The sequence below is a fragment of the Pundamilia nyererei genome, unplaced genomic scaffold (assembly GCF_000239375.1).
Source record: "Pundamilia nyererei isolate P.nyererei 1_Seehausen unplaced genomic scaffold, PunNye1.0 scaffold00236, whole genome shotgun sequence".
NCBI lineage: Eukaryota > Metazoa > Chordata > Actinopteri > Cichliformes > Cichlidae > Pundamilia > Pundamilia nyererei.
In genome coordinates, this window is record NW_005187637.1 from 813,673 (window position 1) to 835,702 (window position 22,030).

At 39.1% G+C, this 22,030-nt stretch overlaps 2 protein-coding genes across 2 annotated transcripts; one reads left to right on the forward strand and one right to left on the reverse strand.

The window, feature by feature from the left end:
* Nucleotides 1–38: 38 nt before the first annotated feature.
* wdr46 (WD repeat domain 46) lies at nt 39–13,565 on the reverse strand. Its single transcript, XM_005749105.1, has 14 exons — nt 13,449–13,565; nt 13,017–13,193; nt 12,492–12,572; nt 12,290–12,402; nt 12,099–12,186; nt 11,570–11,631; nt 10,779–10,883; nt 10,540–10,690; nt 8,894–9,129; nt 7,356–7,509; nt 2,209–2,356; nt 1,784–1,974; nt 1,527–1,640; nt 39–1,423 (listed from the first exon to the last, which is right to left on the reverse strand). The coding sequence occupies exons 1-14, from the start codon at nt 13,500–13,502 to the stop codon at nt 1,304–1,306; spliced, it is 1,794 nt and encodes a 597-aa protein (XP_005749162.1). The 5' UTR covers nt 13,503–13,565; the 3' UTR covers nt 39–1,303.
* Nucleotides 13,566–16,273: 2,708 nt separating this feature from the next.
* On the forward strand, nt 16,274–19,748 carry LOC102214845 (cytosolic sulfotransferase 1-like). Its single transcript, XM_005749106.1, has 8 exons — nt 16,274–16,396; nt 17,208–17,346; nt 17,451–17,573; nt 17,752–17,852; nt 18,028–18,154; nt 18,230–18,327; nt 19,069–19,243; nt 19,321–19,748. The coding sequence occupies exons 1-8, from the start codon at nt 16,376–16,378 to the stop codon at nt 19,431–19,433; spliced, it is 897 nt and encodes a 298-aa protein (XP_005749163.1). The 5' UTR covers nt 16,274–16,375; the 3' UTR covers nt 19,434–19,748.
* Nucleotides 19,749–22,030: the final 2,282 nt, after the last annotated feature.

A 22,030-nucleotide genomic window follows, 5' to 3' on the forward strand; every position in this document is an offset into this window, starting at 1 on the left:
CACAGCAATAATGAAGTTTTAGAATCACCAATAATGACTAGAGTATTATTATTTTATTTTTTTTAAAGGAGGGATTTATGATGTTATTCAGCCACAAGGGCACAATATTCACACACAATACAAAGGGATTACCTCGATTAGATACAGGGATCTTTGGGGGTTCATGAAGGCTTCACATTACATTAAATAGCTGAAACCGAATGCATGATAATTATTTTCTTAAACAACTGAAAATAAAATTAATATGATGCACATCTGAATATTTATGCATCTGACAACTATTACTTATAAGATTCTTTTCTTATGGCAAGATTACACACTGACTGGCAGCTTTGCAATGCTGTGAGTTTTATGGTCAACTGTGTCAGGCTTGGATCACATACATTTTCAATGAGGCTGCCATTTGTCAATAAAACCTCAGGCTGTTATTCTCACCCACAGTGTTAAAGGGAAACGCTGATCCACTGTACTCAGGAAAAATATGTACCAATAAACTACTCAGTAATGAAAAATAGGTCTGTGTTTTGTTTTGAGCAGGATTGAACATTTCTATAAAACTGTTCCTCCTCTATAAATATACAGCAAAGTAGCAAACAGTTGTGACAGTCTGTCATGCTGCTATGATTTAGTTAGTTTGAAATACTTAAATTAGGATAAGCATCGATAGAAAAAAACCACGTAAAATGTGAATCCTAGAAAAACAGCCACACGCACATACAAATTAAAATATGATAAAATATTTAAAATACCAAAACCTTTAAGTTCCTCAGATGATCAAATTTCTGCTGTTCTAATTTGATAAAAGGAATTTTACTCCACCCAAAGACGTAATCATGGTAAATATATTCCAGCTTGGTTTGGATTCAGTAATAACAGTTCCGTGATTTCAAAATAATAGTCTCAATTCAAAGGCTTGGCATTATGTTGTTTATTTTTAGAATTTAGTTATACCCAATTATAACACAGTTGACATATGCTCAGCAAGTTCAGAGGAAAGAACACCATCTGACAAGGTTAAAACTTCTGGGTGAAATCAATCCCAGCTAGCACATCTGCCCATGCAAACAGGATGCAGACATCAAATATAGCTTCCTCCGCTGCTCCACTCAAAATTGATTAGTTGCCCGTCACAATGCAAGCCCTTCTTCCCAGAGTTTCAGCAGTTGGTGTTTTGCTCCCTGCAGTGGAATTATGTGTGCAAAAAAAAAAAACAACCAAAAAAAACGTGTTCTTTATGCAAAGTTCAAAGGTCACTCCCATAGAATGCCACTGGGCTTTCAGCTGCACAAAGCATGTTTCTTTTCTATTTCTTGAATCTGTCCAAAGCTGATTTCTGGGTAGATAACGCCGCCTTCTTCCGCTCTCGCTCCTTCCTTTCTTTTTCCATCTTCATTTTGTCCTCCACGCTTTTTCTGATTACATCCTGGGGAGTAAACAAGTCAAGAGAGATCAGCCATGGCCTGCAAATACAGCATAAAAGTCAGTGAGATGTGATTAAATTTCATTTCCTAACTTGGACTACTCACCCTCTGCTCCTCATGAGCCACTTGTTTCTTGCGCCTCTCAATGGCTCCTGCAGAACTACGACCTTTTTTCTTATACTTGGGGACAAACTTTTCTTTAGCAAGTGGATCAAATCCCTGAGACAAAAAAAAAAAAAAAAAAGGATAAAACATGCTTTCAGATGGGTGGCAATAATATTTAGCCTACTATATCTTATATCAAAATATACAGATATACATCTTAAATAATTGTAAATGCACAGTTGCTTTAAGACACTGACCAGAACTTCAACCCTGTCTTGATGCCTTTGTTCCCAGGTGGCCTGGTCAACTTGTGCCAGCTCAGTGGGATCAAGGCTGATAAGATCTGGCTGAATCTTCTCCATCAGTGCTTTAACCTCCCATTCCTGCCTCTGCTTCGCACTTCGGTATGGATTTGCATCCAGACCATCAAAGTTAGGCTCACCAGCACCTATGATAGTAAATGATGCGTTGCATTCAGTTTTAGTCAACAGTAATATGTATGCCAGGATTTACAAAAAAATAAAAAAATAAATTTACTTCAGTGAATGTAGTAATTGTAACAACCCATTAGGATCAATCATCAAATTAGTGCACCCATATTTTTGTTAAAATTTTCACTTTGGCCTTAACCTACATAATGTAGTTAAGGTACATGCCCAGATGTAATGCAAAATTGAGTGACCTGGTACGAGCATGCTGGTGAAACCATCTCCGTGCCCAACTCCGAGGACATCCTCAAAGGGACAGAAGTGCAGCCCCCACACTGTTCCCCGAAGTCTATGAGCCATGTACGGTTTAGTCACTGGCATGCTACATACGTCCTTGTACACCTGCAGATAAAGCATTTCCACATACAACATTAATACGTCATATCTACTGTTTATTAAAGTAAAGACACCAAGATATGTTCAACTCCTAAAAGCCATATGGAACTTTTCAATAGCCTCTTATTCATACTGAAAAGTTAAAGCATATAGCATGCATGTGGTTTGCGGCTTGCTTGGTGTTTCTGCATTTTGGTAAAGAAAAGGGCTGCAATAAGTTTAACTAAAATAGAACTTGAGCTATGTGCCATATTAATGATATCTGCTCAGTGAAGAAGACCTTTCTGACATTGAGCATTTAGAGCAGCCTGAGTGTTTAGCTTACAAGGATATGTGAAAAAATATGATCTTATTAGATCAATGCTTTTAACTGGGTAGCACTTTATAATAACGTCAAACTATTAAGCATTAGTAAAGTATTAGTAAGGGATTAGCAAGCACTTCATCATTTATATATCATTACTGCTCCGTTAATACATATGTTTATCCATCTGTTACTCTTACACCAAGTACAGCTATCACTGCTACTAATATATTACTGCTAGTAATAATCAAAATCATAGTTCAAATGATAAATCTGTATTTAAAAATGGCATACTAAGGAGGAGTAATGCTATATAAATGATAAATTAAGTACTTGCTAACACCATACTAATGCTTAACAGTATAACATTATCATAAAGTGCTTCCAAAAACTGTTGGCAGGTTAAAATTGGAGGTACAAGTCCTCACAGTCTGGGAGCTCGTTTGGTGTGTGTTGTACACAGTTTTGGCTTCCTCAGATGGGGTCTGGTGTTGAATTAGTGCTGTATGACTGGTCCAAACATCTAAGTGCTGCCAACTATGGTAACCATGGCAACCACCGAACCTGAGGGAAATAGTACTAGTATTATTATTATTATTATTATACACAGTTCAGAACAGCTTGCTGACCAGCTGGTCTAGCTCCATTGCACTGCCTGCGGTTGAGTCGCGTTTCTTTTGTATTGCTCCACTGCCAGTGGCCCAGGGCAGACACAATCGTTTTCGCAGTTTCTTCCAATATACCTTCCCAACCTCTTATTTATTTTTTCCTTCTCTTTATCATTATGACTCATCTCCATATAAATATCCATATTTATATGATGATGATGAAGACAACAACTATTACTGTAGGTGATATAAGTGTTATTATTATTTTTACAATAGTAACGAACACTGTTAATTGATATATGACCTGCTAGTAAATACATCAGGGGGTCACCTAGGCAACAGGCGCCTGCTCAGGTGCGATAGAGCAAGATGCGAGGAATACCCTGTACAGGTTGAGAATGTGCTGCAAGGCCAACTCAGAAAGCAAGACAACCATTAGAACTCACATTGACACCTATGGGCAGCTTAGATTCACCAATTACCCAACTCCTGTGAGGGGAAGCCCGAGTGCTCTGAGGGAACCGACGCAGACACAGGGAGAACATGCAAGCTCTACACAGAGAGGCCCCAGCCTGATGGTGGATTTGAATCCAGGACCTTGTTGCTGTGAGTTATCCTGACTGATGCACTGTTTACTAGTAAAGTGTGGTTTCACTCAGACATCAGAGATATAAATACTTGGATAAACACCCAACAAATCTCTACATGCAGAATTCTGCAGATGTACGTACTGCAGATGGTAGTAATAGCAAGATCACTCCTGTCACCAGTTGTATGCATGTAGAATGTTATCACAAGTGGGCTCCATATCTATTGCACCCTCGCAGAGGGCCTATTGTGGAGTTGAGGACAACCAGGTACCCTGCTCAAGGGAGGTAACGGCTGAGTGAAACACAGAGTCATAATTCTCTCTTTAAGGTTTTAAGGATGGGGCTGAAGTTATAGCCCCCCGTGACATGGGCCAACATGTAAGAGTTGTGGATTTTCCTTTGTTTGTGAGTTTGGTCAAGGTATAAAAGGAATCAGGGTGGTGGCCCATCTTCAGAGACTGCTTAGGTATTCAACCAGAGCGTTTCTCTCTAGAATAATGATGAAAGATGTGTCAAAAAATGTATAGAATAATCAGAGAGGGAAGGTGTTAACGCAGAGATAAAAATGATATTAAATAAATGTCTTAGTGTATCAGTTGGCAGGTGACAGCTAATGGCTTAGGCAGCGGTTGAGGTCAAGGGTCGTGCTGTTTGGGGTCCTGCTAGTCATCATGAGAAGATTCCAGAACCACAGCAATAACCACAAAAGTTAAGAAAGATCTCTGCGTTAGACGCTGAGGAAGACAACAAGGGTGTACGACGTGCTCTGGCCTTCCATCCTACAGCTGTGTTGGAACGAGAGAGCGAACAACAGCATGCCAAGCTCCAACTCGGCGAAGACATTCAGGGGCTCTGCTCAAGGAAGCCCACCGTGTGGGAAGATGCGTAGTTGGTGGATTGTAATTTATCAAATCTCTGTGGACAAGTCTGCGCAGTTCCACAAAACAGACAGGCACCCAGACTAATCACTTGATGATGAAACTTAAAATACTGGCACCCAATTGAACTCGCAGACGTGGAAAGTATAATCCCTGCTCACATCCCATCACATTGATACATGCATCAATAATTTATGTTATTTTGTTCTTTTTCTATGGTTCTTTTATTTGATCATAAATTGGATTTTGATTTTAATTATGTAACAGCATGATGGAAAATAAAGAAAGTAAAATAAAGGACAATAAAGAAAAGCTAATAGGTAGGACTCTTTATCCCCTGAAAGCCTACTAGGAGTCACCCTTGATGCTCTAATGTTCTGAACAGAGCAGGTTTTGTCATATTTCAGTTCTACTTATAAAACAAAATGACGTGAGTGTGCATCAGAACTGCCTCTGCAGTTACCCTGGGAAAACCTATTCTCATAGCCATCAAACACCTCTTTTCTAGCATTTACGTGCGAGTTTATGTACTATTTTAATATCAGACACTTCCTGTACCCTAACGCAACATTAGATTTGATTTTCTGAAACACCAACTTCAACCTTCAACCAGTGTTTACCCACAGCAAACCACTGCTAATAATAATAATAAATCAATAAAAATAAATCTCTTAATGTTTACCTTCTATTTTTTGAAAAAAAAAAAAAGAGAAAATCCTTTGCCTTATGGGGTCAAAGAGTGTGGAATTTGCATCTTCTCCATTTGTCTGTGTGACTTCTTTCCGGGTACTCTGTTGATACTAAATATATCGTTGGTGAAAATGTAAGCATTGTGTTTCTCTATGTCAGCCGTTCACCCTATAAAAGCACCCCTTGTAAAAGATTACTATTTTGTTTATGCTGGAGGACTCAGCCCGCCTGGAATGTTGATCATCGATGGAAGCACAATTCCCTCTAAGCTTTTCACCAAGTTGACGGATCTAGGACTCAGCTCATCACTGTGTCAGTGGATCCTCAACTTCCTCACAGACAGACCCCAATCAGTGAGGGTGGGAAAACAAGTCTCCCCCTCCATCTCACTCAGCACTGGAGTGCCTCAGGGCTGTGTTTTAAGCCCCCTGCTGTACTCACTGTACACTTATGACTGTGTAGCCACATCAGACACCACCTCCATTGTCAAGTTTGCTGACGACACTGCTGTTGTGGGTCTGATCTCCGACAACATCGAGACGGCCTACCTGGAGGAGATTAGGAACCTGGAGACCTGGTGCCAGGAGAATAACCTCCTCCTAAACATCAGCAAGACTAAGGAGCTGATCGTGGACTTCACTACAAAGCAGGTGAGGAATTACAAACCCCTCATCATCAGTGGCACGCCAGTGGAGAGAGTGGACAGTTTCCGATACCTGGGTGTCCACATCACTCAGAACCTGTCATGGTCCTGCCACATCAACTCCCTGGTTAAGAAAGCCCGTCAGCGTCTCTTCTTCCTCAGAAGACTTAGAGACTTCCATCTGCCACTGAAGGTGCTCAAGAACTTCTACTCCTGCACCATCGAGAGCGTCCTGACGGCAAACATCTGCACCTGGTTTGGGAACAGCACCAAGTAGGGAGTGGTGAGAGTGGTGCGCTCAGCCGAACGCATCATTCAATCAGAGCTCCCTGACCTGCTGTCCATCTACACCAAGCGGTGCAAGTCCAAAGCTAGGAAGATTATGATGGACCTCTCCCATCCCAACAATGGACTCTTCTCACTGTTGAGGTCTGGGAAGCGCTTCCGCTCCCTTAAGGCCAAAACAGAGAGAATGAGGAGGAGCTTCTTCCCCCAGGCTATTCGGGCCCTGAACCAGGTGTAGGACTGGACTCTCCCACACACGTCACTATAAGACTGGACTCTCACGCTCGGAAACACACACCCCACCACAAATTTCCTATAATTCCTATAATTTATAATCTTTATAATCTCTTCTGCTATTTGCACATTCTTTACTTTAAATTCCCAAGTTAATTTGTAAATTTTGTAGTAACCTGTAAATATTGTAAAACTTTTTTTCTGTCATTTAATGGTCGGACATTGTACAGCTACAAGCATTTCACCCCCATGTCATACTGTGTATGGTTGTGTGTGTGTGACAAATAAAATTTGAATTTGATTTGAATTGAATTCAAAGTAATGTATAAAATATGTATAACCAGTCTGTTAAACTTGCTCATGTTGGACTGTCAGTCAGCTCTAGAGAAGAACAAAGTGATAATAAACCAAGAGCAGAAGCCAAACTGATTGTAAAAAATAATTAACAGTCCTCTCTGCAGCCACTTTTCACACTATATTTATTTATATTAGATTTTTTTGTGTGCTTCTCCCATTACTGGTGAACTCCATTGGTCCCCCCTCCCCCATTCCAGCCAATGTATCAACCGATCAGCCTTCAACAGACACATGTTATCTACTTCAGTGATGTGCAGTGGGGATTTTGGAGTACTGCACGAGATAGGAGCAGGTTTCACCGGTTTGTGAAAACCGCTGTCTCTTTGCTGCTCAAACAGAAATGCATGTGTTGATGGACACATTTGCAGCATGTAATGTTTTTTTATTATAAATGTGCAAAGTGTGGCTCTGATAACCTGAACAACATCCCCTGTGGCTGCAGATAGCAGTCCCCTCTGGCTCAGTGACAAACAGGCAGCTCCAGCAGGAAGGAAGTATGACTTTAGGGGCTTGAAGGTTCTAACGTCATACACCTTCAGCTTCTTATCCATGCCAGACGTCACCATGTATCTGTCAAAAAAAGAGGAAAAAACTAAATGAAAAGACTACTTTCTGGTGGACCAACAGAAAAATGCAATTAACTGCTCACCAAAAAACTGAGTGCAAAATCATTGACCGCTGCAATAATGTACCCTATAAATCAAAAAACATTTTGCATGGGTTTTCCTGTTTTTAAGTCAAGGATTTTTTGATTTAACACAAAATTTAGACATACCAGATGTGCATAAACATCTCCCTTGTGATTGCTGAAGCTTTTACATCTCAAAAAGAAGGTTTTTGTTAGCATGTGACTAAATGAGGCTAGAGGAGTTGTCAGGAACATCAACAACATCATCCCACCAAACCCTTGACTTGGGATTCAAAGATCCGAACTAGGATTCATTTGTTAAGTGTACACAAAAACAACAACAACAACAACAACAAAAACTAAGTTCTTATAAGATAAAGTAAAATATATACTCAGTGGCCACCTAATGTGATTAATGTGACTTTGAATGTGGCGTGGTTGTTTCAGAAAATGCTCATCCACTGAGATGTTCCCAGCAGATCTCAGTAGATCCATCTCTAGGATTTACAGAGAATGATTCAAAAAAAGAAGAGCCCCAGTGAGTGGCAGATCTCAGAGGAAATGCCAGAGAAAACAGACAGACTGCTTCAAGTTGACAGAAAGCCAATAACAACTGTAATAACCACTGGTTACAATGAAAGTAAGCAGAAGAGCATGCCGAACACTTAAGCAGACAGGCTTCGCTGTGTGTCGCTGCTGGCCGCTAAGAACAGGAAACTGAGGCTACAATTTACAACTGCTCGCCAAAATCAGGCAGTGGAAGATTGGAAAACCCTGCCTGATCTAATGAGTCTTGATTTTTTCTGCAATATTCAGACACCAAGTCCAGAATTTGGCGAAAACATGACAGCATGGATCCATCCTACCTTAGTACCAGCTGAGCATTATTTAAATGTCACACCCTACCCAGGAATTGCTGCTAACAATGAAATTCCCTCTTCTGATGGCTGCTTTCAACAGGATTCGGTCATGTCACAAAGCATGAATCATCTCAAACTGGTTTCGTGAACATGACATTTTGTTCGCTGTATTCAAATTAAACTCGACAACCACCAGATCTCTATCTAACGTGGTATTGGAAGATTCACATCGTGTATGTGCAGCAACTGTGTAATGCTATCATGTCAATACGGACAAAAATCTCTGAGGAATGTTTCCAACATCTTGTTGCATTAATGTCATGAAAAGCTAAGGCTGTTCTGGAGGCAACAAGGGGTCCAACCTGGTATTAGCAAGTCACTTTTAGTGCCTAGGACTATTGTGAAACAACATCCAGGTATCTTTTACAGACATTACAAAAACATTTCCTCTTCTCATTTGACTTACGTGCCCGTCTTATCCACAGCGACAGAGCGCACGCCCCCTTGGTGACAGAGCATCTTCACCAAGGCTTCTTTCTGGTTTGGTGACCATAGGGTGACCGTGCCATTGGCATGACCTAGGTGGATGATGGCATTATGAGGGTTCTGACACATCACGTCAAGTCGGCCAGTCTTGGTGCAGATAGCTGCCACTTCCTTTCCCACTGACACATCCAAATACTGCAGGAAACTGGTAGCACTCTAAAGAAGACAGAAAAAAAAAACGTTTTACAGATAGTCAGGGCATCTAATTTTGCTTATAAATTTATTGTCAACAATAAATATTAAACAAAACAATTTTGACTCGTGTATATTTATCATGGTAACATCTAAACTGTCACAGTAACACATTCAAAACTGTTATCTTTACTCCTCTGTATTATATAACACGTTGTCATTATTGCAACAATGTTTCAGCCCTACTCTCTTACTCAGCTTACTCTTTTAAGAAAAGGTTTGGGGGCTTTTTGTACTGGCAGATTACTGGTTTCCCTTCGTAATCTGGCCAGCCTGACTAGGAAATGACATTTGTTTGTATGCAGGAAAACAGTCTGTACGCATTTACCAAAGTTCAATCTGAAACTTGGCTATCGTCTTACCACGATTTAGCTTTTTAAAAGCTTTTATTTTTATCTAGAGTTACACAGACTGCCAGAAGCCAGAAAAAATTAATCAGCTGACAAAAGCAAAAAAAGTAACTTTAATAACAGCAAGACTATGACCTGAGAAAATTAAAGCTTAATAAAAAGAAAATACAGTGGTCCCTCGCCATAACGTGGTTCACCTTTCGCGGCCTCTCTGTTTCGCAGATGTTTTTGGGTGTAATTTTGCATGCTTTTTTTTTTTTTTTTAACAGCGCATTGTGTTCTGCATCCTGCTTGGCTGCAGACCATCGTAAATCAATCTCGTGCTGTGTCTCCTGTACAGTACAGAATAGCTTCTCAAATTTACATGAATCTTCCATTGCTAGCAGTGTGACTCTAAAGTGCTGCACTGTATGATTGTAAGTTTTTCCTCACCAACAAACACAACAATGTCGATGAAATGTTTTGCACCGTCAAAGGCACCTGCGGTAGCACCCAGAAGGCAGAGGAAGATGCTAACCATCGCACAAAAAGTTGGACTTCTAGACATGCTAAAGGAGGGTAGAACCATATTTTTCAGATTATAAAGCACACCGGATTATAAGGCGCATCCTCTATTTCCATACCATTGATTCATTAATGTTGAATTCTCTCGCAGCTGCTCTATTCCCGTTCTGGTCCTGAAAACAGGGTTTGATCTTTGGTTTCCTTCTATAACACTGGACTTATTTTTCTACGAAGGTTTGAACTTTGAGAGAGTTTAAACAAGAGAGAAAAGTGTGAGAATGTTCATGCCTGTCTGAGAAAAGTGTATAAAGTGCGTAGTGAGGGGTTTTCCAGCCTTAAAACATCAATAATAATTGTAAAAGAATAAAGCTGGCTACTTTGCGGATTTCACCTATCGTGGGTTATTTTTAGAACATAACTCCTGCGATAAACGAGGGACCACTGTATTACATAATTTTTTAATTATTGTGGAAATGGAAATGCAAGAAATTGAAAGAAAAAAAGATTACTGTGAACTCACCGCTGTGGCGAGCAAAAAGTGATAGGGGAGGAACTGCATCCGAAGGACGTCATTGAATTTTCGGATGCAGTGAAGCTCTATTCCGTTAGAGTCGTAGATATAAAGCCACTTCTTCTGAGCCACTGCATACATAGCCTCGGTATGAAGCCACCTAAACAAAGGCAGAAATTTGTTTTAGTCTGGAGAAGATGATCAAAGTTTTATTTCTGCTTTGTGTTTCATGAAGGCGGATGACTTACTTCACATCATTGACAGACTCCATCACATTTATCTCACACATCAGCTGTTTCGACGCCCAGTCTATACAAGCAACATGGCCTCTCCTCCCACCAAGCAGCAGGTGACTGAAGTGAAGAGAACATAAATATTTGCAAAACCTAAACTTATGAAGTCTCTCTATTTATATCTAAATAAATCTATTTACTGTAAAAAAAGGAAATGATCATTCAGTTCTGCAGGTTCACCTCAGCTGTGGTTTAATTTCTTTCCATGTCTTTGTTTTAATTTACAACATTGTTTATTTGCACTCTCAGCCTTTAGTAACAGTTTTTTTCCAAGCACAGAGAATCTCAGAAAAGCTTAAAGAAAGGAAAAGTTTATTTCCTTTGCTTGTACTAACTGGTGAGTGTGCCACTTAGCAAAGAAGCTAGAAATAATGAAGGCCTAATGTCAAAATCTACTTTTGTCAGGAAGACAGAGTTGGAAATAAATATGTACGTTTCATATCTGCTTAGAAGATTACAAAGGTTATAAAGGATACTTAGCATTTCCTCTAGAAACGGTGAGTCGTCCTGCCAAGCCCATCGACAACTTAGGTGGACTTGACATAAATCAGTGTTTTACAAAAAAAAAAAAAAACAAACCCAAAAAAACCCCCCACCACTACATGAAGGAGCAATTTGTTAAATGTTAAACCATCTGCTGATATATTGGCCTTTTAAATCACTAAATATCAGTCTCTCTCCACAAGAGAGAGACAAAACACTTCACACAGATAAGCATGTGCTGCATGATATTGCATGATACTGACCGTCCAGTCTTGCTGTAATCCAATCGATACGGTCCAAACTGAGACAGTTTCAGATTAAAATACTGAGGAGGAGAAGATAACAAGAAATGAACAACACTCACTCTGCAGAATCTCTTCCCGTGACAACTCCATAGCAAATTTATGTCTACGGTTGGAACTGAACCAGCAAACCTTTGCTTGCAAAATAAATGTGTTAAATAGTAATAGTAATAATAATGTAGCTTGCCATCACCAGTGTGTGAATTTGTCAGCAAAACCAAACAAAAGCCCATAATCTGTGTTTCTTCAAAATTTCTGTGCAAATTTTTCTGTTTAATAAGTTATTTATACATTCACACAAAACCTTTTTAAAATCCATCTTCTCCCCCGCAAAAATGGTTGATGATGAACTACATAAGTATGATGGTATGACAGGTATCAGTTTCCATTATTTTCTTAACCAACTTCAGTGCACACTTCAGGTACAATTTGTTAAAACAAACAACCTGTCAAACAAACAAACATTTATTTGATAAAAAGGTCTCAGTACCTTTGCTCCAGATGTTATGTCCACAGCCTCCGCAATATCCTCCTGTGAGATCATACACGTGTCCTCATCTTCATCTCCTTCTAAAAACCTGAGATCAGGGACAAACATCACTCATGTGTTTTTAAATCACATGATATCTGTCACAGAGTACGATCTACACAAAGAGGTGAGCATCATTTAAAGGACATTACCCTGCCTCCTCCGGGAGGAGAAGGTCAAACCGTGCTGCTTGTTTCTGGGCCATTTCTGAAGCGTCTTCTGAGCGAGCTATGATATCTCTCAGCTTGTGCTGCTTACGGTGAGGCTATTACAAAACGAAAGAGAAATCAGATGAAAGACAAGCGCTGAAAAAAAGAGCATACTATTTTAAAGAAGAGCCACTCAGATGCTTACCTTTTTAAGTTTATCTTTCCTCTTGAATTTTTGCAATCTGTCTTCTGGAATAGGAGCAGGGCCTGGGAATGGATCAGACTTCTGAAAGAATATGAACATTAGTTAGAACAATATATAATATACAGTCCTATATTACCTATACTAAAATGTAAAAGCAGACTGAATCATGACAAACATTAAATGCTATCTTCTTCTTCTTCTTCTTCTGGTCGTAAGTGGTGCTTCAAACTTAAATATTACTGCTAAAAGATTCAGTACAACACTCATGAATCATCATGGGAGATTAGGCATGCCTGGCTACCTTTGTTTACATAATAATCTGCTTTTTGGGGGATATTTGGAAGATTTTGCAGTGTAATAGCAGTACAAAGGCGATGCATAGGCTGTTTAGTGCAAATAAGGGTACCCCAAACTGCATCTTAAACATATTCTAGTGCAACACAGGACCTCACTAAAACAGTTTAAGCAAGAGCAAGAAATGATGGCGTGATTTTTGTCTGTCAATAGTAATTCGTGTACTCTTACCTCTGGCTTGACTTTCTCTCCATCACTTGGACTTTGGTCTTGTTTTCGCTTCTTTGCCTTCTGTGTCTTGCCCTCCTCCTGCCGCAGAGCCTCTTTGCTCTGTTCTCCGTCGCTTTTAACTTTGTTTTCATCCTTCCGTTCCTCCTCCTGGAGCTCCTGCCAGTATCGAGCAGGCAGCTGTAAGATAGGAGCGAACAGTGGCAAGTTAGAAGAAGTGACTATAACGTATTTCGTTATTTAAGCCCAGAAACTTTTTACACTGGTCTTCGCCCCCGTGTGGGGCTACTCACATTAGCCGCTTGACGCTAGCAAGAAAAAACTACCTTACGTTTACTGTTTATTAGTTATAAAACTGCGTTCCTCAGCTGCAGTCTCCAATAGCTTCAAACGGCTGCGACGATATGCTTCTAGAAATTATTTATCTATATTTACCTTCTTTTTACCCACGTGTGTCTCCTCCACCGATGCCTCGCCGGGTGACGCCATCTCTGTTGTGTATGTTTTTCTTCTTCTGCATTAACGGCTTCAATAAACTGTATCTGTACATGATGAACGCCACCGTTCGGTCTGAAAGGGTTACTGCATCGGCTTATAGGTTCAGTATGTGCATAAAAAAAGAAATCTTTATAGTTCATTTAATGATATTCTCTCTTTGTAACAGGATTAAGATAATAAAAAAAATTCTACTTTTTTCTTTCCCTGCATATTTCAAATCTTTTATTTCAGTCTTGTATTCATCTTAGCCTTTTAATGTTGTCTCATGGTACCACCTAGTGGGTTAAAAGGGAATAAAGGTTTCCCTTCATCAAGTTCCTAAGTAACAAAAAAATAAATAAATGAATTAATAAAAACACTAGGGATAATCACGACAAAATATCCTAGGAAATTAAAAAACAATTAATAGAAACAATCAATTAAAAATACATAATAAAAGATGGTGATAACAAAATAAAAGTCTTAAACTGTTTTTCAAAGGAGTCCACAGAGTGGGAGACTATCCACAGACCAGAGTTATTCAAGTTTTTGTAATGATCTAATTAGTGTTTATTTTTTATTTTGCTTTGACTTTTGGCTTTTAATTCAGTCTAGTTGCAGTTACCCAAGAGAATTTGCTCGTTTCAGTTTAATCTTTACTTTTTTTGAAAATGTTTAGTTTCTATTAGTTTCAGTCTTATTTTTAGTTGCTATTCATTATTATTGGATCGTGCAATGCTCACAGTCTTGTAGACATCAAAAGACTCAATAAATGTTTCCATCAAAGCCTCGTCTGGCAAGTTTTGATAAAAAAAAATAACAAACACTAATACTATATTTACTCATTGAAAACTAAGAGTAAATATAGTAAAGGAACCTTTAAAAAAAAACAAAAAAACAAGCGCGTCCATGCTCACAGGTGTACACACGGGTGATCACACCCACAAACTACACCCTTTTTGGCTCCTACCTCAAAGCACACTGTGTTCTGTTGATCTTATGTGCTGCACAATAATGTTTAATATTTAGTATTTACTGTCATATTCCCATATATCATTGTGATGTTGTTTATTCTATTACTCTTGTTCTCTTCTGCTTGTTTTCTTTTTTCTTTCTCAGCAGGTGACCCAGGTGATCGATATATGCATTTTTTTTCTCTGCCCATTCTGTTGGTTTTTGTCTTTTGCCCTTCTCCCCCGTCCCTCTTCTCAGCTGTTTCTCTTTCCCTCTTTCTTTCTCCCCTTCTTTCCCCCAGTCAAGTCTGTCCCGTATTCAGTAAGTGAAAATAAAATGAACAATAAAAGGTGAATCAAATGGACCATTACGACAAGGCTGGGATGGTCAATTTGGTAAAGTAAATCCGTTGGGCATCTTTCTTTGCCTTTAGACAACAATTCTGATGGCAAAAGAGCCAAATGGGACAGGCCAAAAAAAAAAAAGAAAACTAATGAATTTTTTTAAAGTTCACAGATTAATTTTAGTTTGTTTTAACTTTTTATAAGTTTAGATTTTAAAAATATGATATATTTAGATTTTTTTATTTTACTGAATTTCTTTTTCACATCTAGTTTTAATTTTTAGTTTAGTTTTAGTGAGCTATAATAACCTTGCCACAGACTGAAATACTCTGTCCCCCCAGTCTTTAGTCTCAACAGAAACTAATACGTTTTTAGCCTGCACTTAAAGTCTTCTCATAGAAGTGTGTTTAAGAAGAAGCTCGATGCCTCAGAGTCACAGGGTGGTGGAGCCCTTCACCCCTAACATAATTTGAAAGGTGGGGTACAGCATGAACTTACTGCCAGCCTATAGCAGGGCTCTCTCTTTAACATGCTAATTAATCATTCCTACCATATTCTTCTGACTCTTTTCTTTAGAGTTGATCTTGCTTGTGCTTTACCCCTCTGAATAGTGTTTGTGTGATCTTTGGTCTTAGAACGTGTTTTGCAAGCTAAAATCTGCAACTTCCTTTTTGTTCAAACAAACCCAATGTGCAGTTGTAATTTTTAACTTTTCATTTATTTTTCAGTTCCTTCTGTGAACATCAATTCTGGTTTTATGTTTACATTTCAAAGATTATATTTTGATGTTTGTGATTTTAATAATAAGTTCCATTAAACTGACCTGCAAAAAATGACTTATCGTTTGTCACTACAGTAACTACGATACTGATGTTCTAACTATTGTCCCCATATTAAAAATGTAAGCATAAAACACATGCATGCAGGAGATTTTTGCTATTTTTTTAATACTTGTGAAAGTAGTTAAGCATAACTGCTAAACTGGAACAATAATGCTGATAAAGGCCACAAGCCCAGAAATGTTTTTACTCTCCTTGATGTGTCTTTAAAGTAGATTAACGCCAGCCAGAAAGCCTATTCTCTTTATCTACAGCTATGTTGGATTTGAAAATCAAGATTTCCTTCTGACTTTTAAAAGCTTACCTTTCAAAGGGGAACACATTTGTTCCCTCACTTAAACCTCTGTACAGTCATAAATAAAAAGCTTTGTCATTGCATGACATTGCTTTTTGTTCAGTGGTCATGTGATAATATTACTGTAACGTCATCCAAACTTCTAATCAATGTATTGTATATCATGGATTTGCAATACTGTCCATTTAAAATGTCATACCAAATAAAGTGATTTGAATGCATGAGTAATGTTTTCATTGACACAATTCTAGGATTCATTTAGATCCTAGAATAGGAAAAGAAATGCTCCCAACAAAAGGATCCGGAAGTCAGGGAAGGGCTGGAATTTCAGTTCTCCCCTGGGAGGGCCCTTCTCACTGCAGCGTGTTACGTAATCAGAAGTTGCATATAAAATACTCATCTGGACAGAGAAAAATCCCAGTAAGAGAAACCAGACAAAAACCGGCAATCAGCATGTCTCTCGATCCAGAGAAGGTATGCCTGACATCTTTAAACTGTTTTTGTTGTTGTTGTTGCTTCAGCTAGAGTTTGCTCTAATTTTATGGTGTTTGTCTCTTGTTAAGCATGTAGAGCTAAGCTAATGACAATGGATTTATCAGTTAAAGTCGTGTAAATGCATGCATGAGCCATGTGGGTTCATTTTATTTTGCAAGTCAGAGGGTTACTTTATCAATCAGCACCAGTGTTTTTGTTGAGCAGCAGCCAGACTTCCTCTCTGAGCACACCAAGTATTTTTGTGCTGTTAACCATTTGTGATCTCGCTCTCTCTTTAAAGAGGACTTGTATAAAACAGCTTGAAGCATGATCTGACTTCATTACCCACAGATGGCCCTGCAGTACCTGATTACATTACATTACATTGATTTCTCAGCCTTGATAAAGACAGCAAGAGCCCTGGTCCTCATAATATTTCAGGAAAACTTTAACAAGCCTGAGAGCAGCTGAGTGGTATTTCTATTATACATTTAACTGGTTAGTACACAAACAAAGTGTCCTCACTCTGTAGAAACAGTCAGCCATTGTAACCATTGTAAAATTTAATTTGTACCATCTGCATTCATACTATGAGTGAAATTTATAACTTGCAAACAATATTTTCCCTGCTTTATATTCTCTCTCTGTGTGTGTTTTATTTATTTATGTACATATTAACTGCATCATAAGTGATTTATTGTTGTTTTTAATCATCATGATGCACAACAAGTGTCCTTTTTGGGACAATAAAGTGAATTTAAGTACACATTCAGATTTTTAAAAAAATCTGGTTTTTGCTTTTTTCCCAAAGGCAGTTTTTCCTTCTCGACAACAACTGTTTGATTTCCATGGAGTCTCAATGATTCCCATTTTCACAACCAACTGGGAGAACGTTCAAAACTTTCAGGCCAGACCGGATGATATACTTATTGCAACATATCCCAAAGCAGGTCGGTCCAAGAAAGAGGTATAAACCTTTACAGCTCATCAAAGTGTGTGCATAGAGGTCAGTGTAGGGGTCATGTTAACTTCTTTTCCCCCCCTCTCACTTTAGGAACCACATGGGTCTCCCAGATTCTTGACCTGCTGTATTTTGGTCAGACAGAACGACAGAAAACCATCCCTATCTTTGAGAGAGTGCCCTTCCTGGAGATTGCCGTTCCACCTTTGTTTTCAGGTTTTTGATCAAATGTACCAATTTTACACAAACACCTACAAACCATTATGGATTGTTGGCCTCTTTTTCCTCAAACTTGACTAAAATCATATCACTATGTTACCGTTGGTTAGTTGGTATTAACATTTTACACAGTCAAACTTGTGTTTTTTTTTTTCATCTTCATCCCTCCATGCAGGAAAAGACCTGGCAGACAAGCTGCCCACCACCCCTCGACTCATTAAGACTCATTTTCCTGTCCAGTTTGTGCCAAAGTCCTTCTGGGAACAAAACTGCAAGGTTGCATTTTCCTGTCTGTTGTTTGCATCAGCTCAGTGTATCATCAAGAAGCTGATAATAATACCGATAATAGTGCAGTTTTCCACTTGGCTTAAGTTAAACTTGAAGCCTACCAAGAGAATTTGAGATTCATTTGAGTTAGAGTTTGTTTTTCCTTTTTAAAAATCTTTTGTAGATTGTCTATGTAGCCCGCAATGCAAAGGACAACATGGTGTCTTTTTTCCATTTTGATCGCATGAATATTGCTCACCCAGAGCCTGGCGACTGGAGCAACTACATCCACAGATTCATGGAAGGAAAAAGTATGCATAAAATACTATATTAAAGTTATTTTCATTTACTGTATGACTGCTATTTTCCTGTTTCTGTGGCCCTAGTGGTGTTTGGCTCCTGGTATGACCATGTGAATGGCTGGTGGAAGAAGAAACAGACTTACTCAAACATTCACTACATGTTCTATGAAGATATGATTGAGGTAATCTGATTCCTTTGTGAGTTCCTTTCTCTTTACGCTACTTGCTTGAAGCTCTCATTTAGTAGCTTATAATGCTGTAATGATGGCTGTAATGTTGTGATGATACAGTTAGGTCCATAAGTATTTGGACAATGTCACATTTCTTTTGTAATTTTGCCTCTGTGTACCACCAGAAAGGCTGTTAAATCAAGCAGTCAGTTTGTTTTAACTTAACAATAACTGGACACACTAATATAGTTACCGTATACCTATATGGACTTGCTTTGAGATGTACTTCGAGGCCTTTACTGCAGCCACCTTCAGGTGCTGCATGTGTGGATCTCTGTCTTCAGTAACTAAACTGCATGCTCTATTGGATTGAGAGCAGGTAACTGACTTTGCCACTGAAGACTATCCCCTTTCCTTCTCTTAAGAAATCTCTGGGTTGCTTCGAGTCGTTATTTGTTTATATTATGACGCACCGTCTCATCAGTTTTGCAGCATTTGGATAAATCTGAGCAGATAGTATAGCCCCGTCCACTTCTAAAACCATCCTGATACTTCTATCAGTAGACACATCATCAATAAACAGTGACTTTGTTCCACTGGCAGCTATACATGCCAAAACATCATCTCCACTATGTTTGACAGATAATGTGGTATGCTTAAGATCAGGGGCCTCCAGCTCCAGTCATCGAGAGCTACTGTCCTGCAGCCTTTGGATGCATCCCTACTCCAAATAACTCTTATCTATCTTTTCAGGACACTGAACGGGAAATAGACAAACTCTGCAGCTTCCTCAGTTTGTCCAATTCAGCTGAGGATAAGAAAATGATTGCAGGTGGAGTCCAGTTTGATAACATGAAAAAGAATGAGATGACCAACTATTCCACGTTCTCCATTTTAGATTTCAAGATTTCTCCCTTCATGAGAAAAGGTACATTGAACCATATTGTGATGCATGAGGTGATATTAGGAAAAATACCTGACTGGTTTTTATCTATGTCTCTGCAGGAAAGGTTGCTGACTGGAAGAACCACTTCACCGTCGCTCAAAATGAAGTGTTTGATGAAGATTACAAGAAGAAGATGAAAGATCCCACACTTCAGTTCCGCACTGAAATTTGAACAGAGCCAGGCATATAGAATGTAAAAAGGGTCACTGATTGACTTTATCTAAATCTTTAACTAAATCAATGTGCTTTATATTATTAATCACAAATTAAAAGGCATTTCATGTTTGAAAGTGAATATTTATGTCACTACAAACAAAAAAACATTGGACATTACCAGTAACACTGTACTGCAATACTGAAACTTTGGTGTGTAGATTAAAATGTATAAAGTAATACGAAAGTTTACTTTAAAGTTTTTTACTAAGTGCTAACAGCCCATTTTTTATTCTCTGTGTGTGATAAAAAAAATAAAAGGTAATGACTGGTCCATTTGTTTTGCAGGGTTTTCCATTTGATTTTATTCAGGTTTACTTACATTTTACAGCCAGGTAAAAAATCTGCATTGTTCCGTCAAGAAATACCGAACTAGCAACAATGTATTGTTTGTGTAGCTGAAATCAATATGAATTCCTCTGTCTGGGGGGTTTTGAGAATGTGGTTTACCCAAGACAAAATGAATACAACTATTCTTATCATATTTTAATTAGTCAATACTATTTATAAACTAAATATAAAATACAAATGTACCTTATCACAGGGGATCGTCCTCCTGGCCCTGGGAGCAGTATTGTCTAATAGGGTCTCCCATTAGAAATTGGTCACAAGGGAGGCACCAGATTAAGAGCGATTCAAAACATGCTAATGGAAATTCCTGCACCATATAATCTCACCATGGGAAATCAAGGCCCCTCTTGGAGCCAGATTGGGGAGGGAGGTTGCCAGCTAGACTCTGGTGACTGGATCTGGATTAATGAGGCTTGTTCAGGCACAGCTTCAAGAAATCATATGAATCCACCATCCTGTGGGCCTACTATGCACAATGACAGGCACCAGGGCCAGGGTCAGTGTAATCTGGGTAGCAGGCAAAGGCAAGGGCTAGGCATATTGACAGCCCCAAAGCATCACAGACTTTGTTTTGTGGGAAGTGAACTGTCTTGCTAGCAGGAAAGAAACCTAGATAACTAGATATAGTTAGGTTCACCACGACATAAGGGTCCTGGAACCAAACTCCTGGAGAAGGGCTGGACTCATTCTTTTTCCAGAGTGGCCCATGGTGAAAGGTGCTGGTGAAGTCTGACTCACACGGCCTTGGCCAGCCGCTTGAAAAGGTATACCAGAGATGTCAGGAGAATAAACCAGCTGTTCTCCACAGAACCATCCAAGGTGTATTCTCAGTGGCAGGGGAACAATATGAGAACAGCAGCACCACCAAGTCTGGAGATGGAGTAATACTGGAAGAGCATATGGGACAAGGATGCTATGTATAACAACAATGTTCAGTGGCTCGTGAATCTAAGGGCAGACCACAGCAACCTCCCTAAACAGGGTCCGGGGAGGCTGTTACCCTGAGCAGGGTCCAGTAACCATCACAGTGCTAGACATCCAAGAAAGGGTCTCAAGTATGAAGGGCTGGACAGCACCAGGCCTGGACATGGTTCACCGCTAAAGAAGCCAGCTTCACTCAGTGAACTTCTAGCAGCACAAATGAACCAGCTGCTAGTCAATAAGAGACACCCAGAATGGTGTCTGATGTCAGAAAGGCCAGAAAGTCCTGATGCCCAAGGATCCCCAGAATGGATCAGTCCTATCTAACTACCAGCCAATAACCTGGCTCAGTACAACATGGAAGCTCCTGTCCAGGCATCATAGCGGCTAAGATGAATAGGCATATGGCTCAAAACATGAGCGGGCACAGAAGGGAATTGGCACGAGTATCAATATCAGTGGAGTGAAACACCAGGTACTGGTAGACAGAGCAGCCGAGACTACAAACCCTGGCTCAACATCCTGTGCACTGCCTGGATTGACTACAAGAAGGCCCATGACTTGATGCCCCACAACTGGATCCTTTTTGGGAATGTGCTGCAGGTCTGAATGACAGGAAAGGATGTATATTTACAAATGAAATGAAGTTGACCAGGCAAAACATGACAACATTTTGTGTTCATATTGTCTGTAATGACACACAAGTCAAAGTAAATTTAGAAATCACTAATTTCTATACTTTTCCATACTGTCCCAAATTTTTCTGATTTGGTTTTGTATGAACAAGAGGGAAGTACTGGACTTTCACAACGTAACGCAAAACTCAGATACGCTGATAGTGGTGTGTTTCAAAACCAGACGTTTGGTAGAAAACACTCAGCTGGTGAGGGAGTAATGCATTCAAAGAAGCAAGGCAGAACCCAGATCATGTTCCTTAACCCTAAAAAGGTATGTATGATATCTCTAGGCAAGGCAAGGCAAGTTTATTTGTATAGCACAATTCAACAACAAGGTGATTCAAAGTGCTTTACATAGACATTAGAAACAAGGACAAATAAAAAGCATGATTTAAAATTGATTAAAACAAGCAAATAAACTAACTAACTAATTAACTAACAAACAAACAAACAACAGTATATAAAATCAAAACAGATAAAATCAGAACAGTAGATAAAATCAGTAGTTAAATGTAAGTTTTGAAATTTAAGCTTAAAGTGTGGATTTGGTGCTTTATTCAAATGCAGCTGAGAACAGGTGAGTCTTCAACCTGGATTTAAATAAACT